General features: G+C 51.6%; 1 protein-coding gene across 2 annotated transcripts; it reads right to left on the bottom strand.

Annotated features, from left to right (window-relative positions):
• Nucleotides 1-3,508: 3,508 nt before the first annotated feature.
• Pcdh8 (protocadherin 8) lies at nt 3,509-8,085 on the bottom strand. 2 transcript variants are annotated; one of them, XM_008854703.2, is made up of 3 exons: nt 5,538-8,085; nt 4,867-5,074; nt 3,509-4,473 (listed from the first exon to the last, which is right to left on the bottom strand). In XM_008854703.2, the coding sequence occupies exons 1-3, from the start codon at nt 7,872-7,874 to the stop codon at nt 4,097-4,099; spliced, it is 2,922 nt and encodes a 973-aa protein (XP_008852925.1). In that variant the 5' UTR covers nt 7,875-8,085; the 3' UTR covers nt 3,509-4,096. The 2 variants fall into 2 exon arrangements, with proteins under 2 accessions (XP_008852925.1, XP_008852924.1); XM_008854702.1 differs by having other exon boundaries at nt 3,512-4,473; nt 5,247-8,085.
• Between the last annotated feature and the right edge of the window lie 1,198 nt (nt 8,086-9,283).

Raw genomic sequence — 9,283 nt, forward strand, 5'->3', positions numbered from 1 at the left:
TATATATATATATTCCTGCTTCTGCTCTATTTCAGAATGAGTTTTTCAGTGGACGTTGAAACCACTTGCATTTAATTTTCTGAAGTGGTTTCTTTGATGGACATTTTATTATAGAAAGAAGAGTGGGACACCCAAGTCAATGGGGCCAGAGACAAAGATGTGAAAGAGGTGGTCTGGCTTTAGTGTTCTCCTTCTTCCCTGAGGGCCAGCTCCTGTCCCAGTCACTGCTCAGGTGTCCAAGGGTTTTCAGCTTCCACCTGCAGAGAGGTATTGACCTCACAGTGCTGTGAGGCTTGGGTGTTTGCCTGTGATGTCTGCTTCAGCCATGTAAATGTAAATGGTTGACTACACAGGCAGTGTCCATCTACTTGATGAAAGTGAAGTAGAGAGCAAAGCAGGGTCAAAACAAGTCCTGGTGTCCTGGTCTGCATCTTCCTTTGTGGGTAGAGCAGCAACAGTGCAGACAGGAAGCTGAAAGAAGAGGATGTGGTACAGGATGTAGTGGGGACTCACTGTAACTAGGCATTGTTCTTAGTGTTCTGCACATATGCTACTCATTTAATTTAATAGAACACCATATTTCTTAAAAATTTAAGAGTAGACATTTCTAGAGAAAATCAGAAAGCACCCCTCACGCTGACCTTAGATAAGGGCCCCTGCCTCTTTTTTTATTTGAACAAATTTAAGGAGTAAATTGTGTATTTACTTTTGCATAAACAAGATCTTTTAGCGGTCATTTCTCAAAGAAAGATAGTAAAATAATAGAGGTTTAGAATGTAACATTTTTGGAGTAGTAAAATAGGTTGCACATTTCACAATAAAACAATAGAGCTTTATGTTCTTATCAACAGTGTATAAGATATGTTCTTAGCAACATGCTTTTAGATAGTTGATATCTATTAGTTGACATCTATTTCTTAATAATAGCAATTATTTTGAATTTTAGAGTTACATTTGTTGATTTATTCTCTGTAGATGAGCATGCGTGGGCACACGTGCTAGAGGGTGTGTATGGCGGTCAGAGGACTGTTGGGGGCCTTTGTTATGTGAAGTAGAAGTCTCTTCATATCCGGATAGCTCACAAGCTTGGAGTTATGTGCTGAGACTCCTTTCACAGCAGGGTGCCTTCCTGGCATTTTTCCTGACTCTCCTTTTGAAGTGCCCACCACAAATGCCATAACATAAACATGGCTTCTGGCTCTAGGAATACCATGCTTTCCTGTGTGATTTTTCAGGTAGTCAGCGGTCTGGCAGCATGGCAGAAACCCACTTCCATATGCAAATAGAATGTCTCACAAAGTACCTATCAGCCAAAGCTTTTACCCCATGGTATAAATATCCCAGTCTTCTCTCAATAATAGAGAGCTGGATCACTTGAAGCTACACTTAATAAAAGCTGTGACACGGACTAAGCAGAGTCCCACGTCTTACTGGCGATCCAGCCTCTGGGGCGGGGCAGCATTCCTCTGTCACCGGCTCACAGATCCCAGCTTCAGCCGCCTTGCGCTCTCCCACATGATTCAGTGGCCAGTGGATCTTGCAGCAAGAGGAAAGCGCCAGGGGGAAATTAAGGCGGTACACGGCTGGACAACGCTCCAGCAGCAGAGACCCACAGAGACACGGAGAAGCCCGCGGACCCGCGCGGCGACTCTCCAGGCGTGCCCGTGCACACCATGCCAGGGTGCCCAGCGCGCGCGCACCATAGAGGACAACTTGTGGCGGTCAGTTTTCTTCTTCCACCATATGGGTCCTGAGGCTAGAACTCAGGTTGTCAGATTGGTGGCAAGCACCTTTCTTTGCTGAGCCATCAAGCATACCCTCATTATTTTATTTTGAAGGCTGAAAACAGCAAATACAGAAAAGCAGCATTCTTTCTGAGTCTTCCGCTCCACATCAAATGGAACTGACTCAAGAATAAAGCTTTTCTTATTATGAGATATCTACCTGGGGGTCTGTCTCCTAGAGCTGGGTTTTGCTGGCTCTGAGATGCCTGGTAACTTACTTACCCACTTTCTGTGTTTGCTTTCAGACCCCAAGGACTGGGCAGCTAGCCTGTCAGGCGCATGTGCAGCTCCGTTGGCTGCAGAAACAGCTGAACTTTGCACAGCCGGTAGGTGGTAAAGCATTTGTGTGTGCCTGACCTGCTGTTCAGCTTGGAGCCACCAATGGTTTCAATAATGACTTCAACAGGCAGCTTTGAGGGCTCCCTTATTCATTCCAGTGCCCCATTCTATAATTGGTAATAAAGGAACACAGGCACTTTACAAATATAAAGGGCTAAACAATAATCAGACAGTATAGGCAAGGAACTGGGACTTTCCACTTAACTCTTTGTTTCTTTCACATTAAAAAACAAACAAACGAACAAACAAAAACTACATTGCTTCATTTTATTGAGTAATCTAGACCTGAATCTCATCCTGGTCACTTATTAGCTCTGCAATATACAGTGCTTTGTCTAATTTCCTTTTGCCTCAGTTTCCTTACCTGCAAAATGGAGTTATCCATAGAACATGGCATGGAAGTAGTTGGAGAATTAAATTCACACAGAGCACTCTGTAAAAAGCTTTGCTCAGTAAACAGTGCTCGGCACTACCATCATTTTAATTTTAAATGAAATACACAGAAGACATAAACATAGATGGTTTAATGTCTTTTGATCTTTTGCATTTTGGGACAGGGTCTTATGGGAGCCCAGGCTAGCATAGAACTCCTGATCCTTCTGCCCCCACCTTCTCAGTGCTAGGATGACAAGTGTGTACCTCCATGCCTGACTTTAATGACTGTTTTAAACTTTCTATGATGTATATTTTCTAACACAAAAATGATGATAGAGACTGACGCAGTTGCCACCTCTCCAGGATGTACCCTATGCTACCGTTGATGATTATTGATATTTTTGTTATTTTTTTCAGTCTTCTTTCACACAGTTCCATCTTTTTTTGCAGAATTCTTTAAAGCAAATCCCAGGCATCATGTTGTCCCACCAACTGTGTCCCCCTCCCCACTTTGTCCTGCAGTGCAGATCACTCAAACCCAGGACAGACTCCAGCATGCTCCTATGCCTCCATCCCATTGTGTGTCTTTTGAGTCTGCCATTTTAATAAGCAGTTTTGAATAGTCTTCACCTCAAACCCCAGCTCATAAAGGAGTTACTGGTCTCTGGTAAAATCTCTGCAAATGCTTGCCTAATTAATGGATGAACAACTCAAATTTAGCTATCCTCTAGTTTTTTTTTTTTTTTCATAGATGCAGAATAGATATTTGTTGAAGGAATAAACGAGGCCAGGAATTTTGTAGAGCAGCAGATGAATTGTACATATTTTTACAAAGTCAACAAATATTTTTAATTGTGCAAGATTTTGCAATACTCAAAATCCTACAGGCTTAGCATTGCCAGGAGCATTAATAATGCCCAAATAATTAGCTTTTGAAAGAAGATTTAATTCTGGAACTGAAATTATTTGTGAATGTCTGACTTTAGGCAACTTCATGAAAAGCAATTAGCAGATTCTTCAAACACATGACAAATCCTTTATTACTGTGCTTATAAGTGACAAGGCTTACAGAAAACCAAATGTAATTAAATAACATTAACTTGGAATCTACCACAGACTCAAGATATACAAGTTCTACTTGGCAAGGCAAAACTTCTCAAATACTACGTTGTTTCTGGTGAAAGATAAAATCCCATTAGTAATTCCAACATGTTTTGTTTTTTGTCTTACAGACAATTCCTTTGGCAATAACGTCCACTTATCTTTTATTATATAAAAATATAACAAAATTTCAGTATATACAAACATTACATTACACAATGTACAGGTTAAAAACACTAAGAAAATGGCAAGCCACAAGTGAAATTAAAGTCAATAGCATAAGAAAAATTAAATACTGCACACATTTCATAAAAATTACATTTACTACATTTTTGTTTGCAAATACCAAACAGTACCAATGTGATTGGAAATAGCTTCCAACAACTTCATTTTAAGGCACATCTTGCATATTTATATATACAACACTGAAACTGGTCAATAACTTAGAGACTTCTCAGAGTGACCTGTATATGTGTGTGAAGACATGCAGCACAGGATTACACATTTTCATTGGCTCCCTTCTTTGGGGACACATATCTGCCACCAGGGGGGGACTGGTAGAGTGGTACTCCAATCTCCTGCAGGTCTGGGAGCCTCCCTGGACGAGGAGGGGAGAGCAAAGTGACCGTCCTGTCATAGTCTCTATGCAGCACTTTCTCATAGACGCTCTGCAGCCCCACTGTTTTTGGTAGCTGGGCCTGGTAGTAATTGTCCCTGCGTAGTGGATCCCGAGGCAGGGATGTGCTCTTACAGAAGGTTGACATCTGGGCTGGTGGGTGAGGAGAGGGGTGTGCATTGGGACCCCCACAGGACGGGCTCCAGCAGCGGTCAGAATGGCCCAGGATCTTACACTCAGCAGTGCAGGCCCACAGTCCTAGCATAAAAGAGAAATAGAATCTTGAGATTATATACACCTAGGCCTCCATCTACGGAATGTCAGACATGGCCAGGGTAGCTGGAAGGGAAGGTATGTTAAAGATAAATGGTAACTCAAGAACTGAAAGGTACATTGCTTTCCATAAAGATATCTTTCTATAATGCAAAGTTTAGTTCTTTTGCTGGAAGAAAACCAACCAACCAACCAACCAACCAACCAACCAACCAACCAACCAACCAAGAATGAGCTGAATTGCCTCCTTCCATGACAGCATCATGCCTAATGGAAAGGAGCAGGCCCGACTTGGGGAGTGAGTGGGATGAAGGAGCAGGGCTGGCAGTTGGGTGGGTAGGAGGGCTGCTGGATTGGGCAAAATCACAGGGTGCTCACCGCTCTGCATGTGGTTGATGAGATCCTTTTTCAGGGCATCCCCGCTGATGTCAGAATCACTGTCGTTGAAATCACTGTCTCCTTTGCCACTGTCTTTGCCGCTGAACTTCTCAGCTTCTCGGCCAGAGATGGTGTTGAAAGAGTGTCCCTTCCAGACCGCCACAGGGGGCGCGGGCTCCTTTCCAAAGCCTGGAGAGGCACCGTAGGGCTGTAGCAGGGAATGGGGGGAAGAAGGTGTGAGGGTTGGACAGGGCACAAAAAAGCATGTGCTACAGGTTAAGCATCTCCCTGCGAGAGCCCACCCCTACCCCTCCGGTCTCCCTTCTCCCAGCCTGTCCGCAGAGCACGGAGGGGGGCGCCCAGCCGAAGGAAGGCCTCACCTCGGCGTGCGCGCCTCGGAGCCGCTGCTGCCCCTCCAAGTGACAGGCGCTTTCCCCAGTGGCGCTGCCGCCCTCCGAGCCCGGCACTTCGGCCGCGGCGACCGCGGGCGGGGGCGCGTCGGCCGCGGGGCTGCCAAAGGGCGCTTTGCCGCTGCCAGGGAAGGTGAGCACGTCGAACATGTTGGGCCTGGGCCCAGCTCCCCGGGCGGCCTCCTCGGGGGAGCCGGGGGCCGAGGCTCCGCCGCCCGCCGCCCCGGGCCGCTCTTCCCGGAGGGCCCCCCCTTTGCGCACCTCCTTCTTGCGGCGGTTGCAGGTGGTGGCGATGGCGATGATGGCGGCCAGCAGCAGCGTGCAGCTCCCGGCCAACACGATGATGACGATCAGCGGCGTGTCCCATTGCAGCGACGGCCCCGACGCCGCTAGGCGAGAGCCCGGCGGGCGGGAGTGCTCCGGGCTCCCGGCGCTGGCAGGTGCAGCTGACCCGCCGCCTGATGTTACCACGAAGCTCACAGTGGCGGTGGTGGTGAGAGGTGGACGGCCGCCGTCGGATATGACCAGCAGAGCCTTGAACACACTGCCAGGAGGCTCCTGTGAGAGGTCTCCTGTGAGCACGATCTCTCCAGTGCGGCGGCCGACGGAGAAAGCTTCGCCTGGCTCCTGCTGCAGCAGATCAAAGGCCAGCTCCCCGTTGGCGCCTTCATCCACATCCCGGGCCTGTATGCGCGCCACAGCAGTGTCCTTTGCGGTGCGTCCAGGGACGGCTACTTCGAGAGAGCCATTGGCTGGTGCCGGGTGCACCAGGACCGGCGCATGATCATTCTGGTCCAGCACTCGCACTTGCACCAGAGCGCTGCTAGAAAGCTGCGGGGAGCCGCCGTCGCTGGCCTGGATGCGCACGTCGAGTTGGCGCAGCGTCTCATAGTCAAAGCTACGCAGCGCGTAGATGGCCCCGGTAGCCGGGTCTACTGAGACGTAGGTGGACACCGCTTCTCCCGAGCGGCCCACTTCGGCCTCGACCAACCGGTAGGTGACCTGGCCATTGCGGCCCAGGTCTGGGTCGCGGGCGGCCACTGTGGCCAGGTAGGCGCCTGGCGGGTTGTTTTCACGTACCGACACTTCATAGACTGGCTTGGTGAAGAGCGGCGCGTTGTCGTTTTCGTCGCCCACGCGCACAGTGTAGGGCCGCACGGTGCGCAGCGGGGGCGCGCCACGGTCCTCGGCCACCAGTGTCAGGTTGTACTCGGCGATGCGCTCCCGGTCTAGAGACGCCGCGGTCACTACCAGATAGCTGCCCGCGTAGGCCGGCTGTAGCCGGAAGTGCTCGTGCCCATAGAGGGCGCAGCGCACCTGCCCATTGGCTCCCGAGTCCCTGTCCGAGGTGCTGACCAGCGCCACCAGACTCTCGCGCGCAGCCCCCTCCGGCACCAGGGAGGTGGCACCCGCTTCCTGCATCCCCGACCCCGCCGACGAGGAGGTCGCGTCCGCTCCTCCGAGTGCAGCGGCCGCGGCTGCAGCGGCGAAGGGCGAGGCGCCTGGAGCCCCAGGGGCGGCCAGGGGGGTGATAGAAATATCTGGAGCGTTGTCGTTGACGTCTCGGATGCGCACGATGACCTTGCAGGTGGCAGTCCGGGGCCCCGGGCCGCGATCTTGAGCCCGCACGTCCAGCTCGTAGGTGTCCTGGTGCTCGTAGTCCACTGGGCCAGCCAAGGTGAGGCGGCCAGAGCGGGGGTCGAGTCGAAAGAGGTGGCGGGCTTCTGGCGGGGTGCGGGCGCCGAAGGTGAACACCACCTCGCCGTTGGGACCCTCGTCTGGGTCGGTAGCGTCCAGGTCCAGCAGCAGCGATCCCACCGGTGCGTCCTCGGCCAATTCCACTTCAGCCACGGCACCCTGCGGGAAGGCCGGGCTGTGGTCATTGGCATCCAGCACTCGCACGCTGAGGGCTGCCGTGGCAGAACGCGGCGGACGACCGCCGTCCTGGGCCACGAGCTCTAGGCTGTAGGCGGCCTGGCTCTCACGGTCCAGCTCCTGTAGCAGCACCAGGTCGGCACATTGGGCGCCGTCCGCGCGCGTCTGCAGCTCCACGCGGAACGGACTGTGAGGCTCAGTCAGGCGCACGCTTTGCAGCCCGTTAGCACCCACGTCCTCATCCACCGGGACCTCCAGGGGGATGCGGGTACCTACAGGAGCGTTCTCTGAGACCTCCACCGGGATCTGGGCCCGGGGAAATCGGGGCGCGTGGTCGTTTACATCCCTCACCTCCACCTCCACGTGCACCAGTCGGAACTGCTCCTGCGAGAAGCTGACCACATCAAAGGCCAGCACGCACTGCGGGGCCTGGCCGCACAGACGCTCACGGTCCAGGCCCGCTTCCCCGACGGTCAGCTGCCCGTCGCCCTCACGCACCCGGAGCAGAGAGCTGTTGAATTGCTTCATTAGGCGAAAGCTTGTGTCTCCGGACACTTTCATGTGCAGGTCCTCTGCGAGGGTACCGATGACTGTGCCAGGGGCATCCTCTTCGAAGGTGCTATATCGGACTGTCTTGCTCTGGGCTACTGAGAGCACCCAGCAGAGGCTAAAGAGCTGCAAGGGGAAAAGGCGAGGGCTGCCCCAGCGCTTCATCGGACTCATGCCGCCAGCCCCAAGGCTGTTCCTAAAGGCTAGGCAAGAGAGTCTTCTCGCGTTTGCAGGTTGGAGAGTGTCTCAGGCTCCCAGGAGCTCGTTCTTTGAAAGCCCTGCGCGGGAGAAGTCTAGGAGCAGCGGCTCCGGCTCCCGCGGGCTCCGAGGACGCGCGGACCCGCCCTCACTCCGCGCCTCCGCCTCCTTTCTCTCGGCTGGAGCTGCTCCTCTGCGCGCCGCCTCCGCCTTTATAGCGGCCGATATGCAAATCACCGGCTCCGGGCAGCCAATGGCCACCCAGCCCTAGCGCCGCTCCTCAGCCAACCGCTGACAATCCCTTTAATGTGGAAAGGCTGAGAGGAGAAAACAAGAAAGGAAAATGAGGGAATCTTTCCTTTGTTTTAAAAACTCCTGCTCCCATTTTTCTGTTAGCACCTTGCTTGGAGACGAGTGGGCACCGGGCTCTGGGAGTAAAAGCCGCGGATGGTTTTGTTAATTGTGCGCCTCGCACCCCTTACTCCTCTGCCCGCCACAGCTGGTACTACGCACCAACAAGCTGGGGCTTCTCTTCGTCTCACCCCCACCTCCCCTTTATTTTGCATCTTGAAAGCTTCCCAACTTGCTTTGCAGAGTGAAGCTCTGTTCGCTTTCTCTCCCAGCTTTCCATGGCACCAGGAATAGTCTGTCGATGAGGAAGCCTGAAGGATAAAGCAAAATTGATTTTATTCAAATTTGTATACAAATTGTGTTTTGCTCCTCTGAGCTCCGATGATCAGAGCTGCCACTTCCCTTTCAGAAAAGAGCCCTACAATCCGTTAGTATGCATGTCACTGTTCAAATGGCTTTCTTAAGCCCTGGGTGCTAGCAGGCAAGGAAAAAAAAAAGTTCCAAATAGGATTTAGCATAAGCTTGAGGAGATTTGGAAAGGTTTCAAAGATCAGACTGTATCAAAGGCTTATGAAGCCCTCGTTAGTAGTGGAAATGGAATGACCAGGCAGGCGATCCCACTGGAGGCCCCAATGTCTGTATTATTTCACTGTGACAAGCTAAGGGGAGAGAAAGTTGAACAGTTTCCACAGCGGCGTTGGGCTAACTTGAATATAATGAGCAAACGCCACATGTATCCATTATGACCCTCTATTCATCCCTGATCACTGCGGTAACTCTCAGGCTAAACGGCGATGGGCGGTGATGGGCGCTGAATTCCACACAATACCGGGTTGTATTAAAGTGCATTTAGGGAACTTTTTCTCCTGACATCTTGTTCCGCCTATTTAGAGGATTTTCTTTCTGTTCTAATAGGGCCACTCTGGGAAGCAACACTCGTCCTGTTCCTGAAGAACAAAATCACAGCTTGACGTTGAAACCTGGCATGAACCTGGGGTAACTTAACCATCTGCCTACGAGACTGTGGAACTTCT

The sequence above is a fragment of the Nannospalax galili genome, unplaced genomic scaffold (genome assembly GCF_000622305.1).
Source record: "Nannospalax galili isolate Female #2095 unplaced genomic scaffold, S.galili_v1.0 scaffold386, whole genome shotgun sequence".
Classification (NCBI taxonomy): Eukaryota; Metazoa; Chordata; class Mammalia; order Rodentia; family Spalacidae; genus Nannospalax; species Nannospalax galili.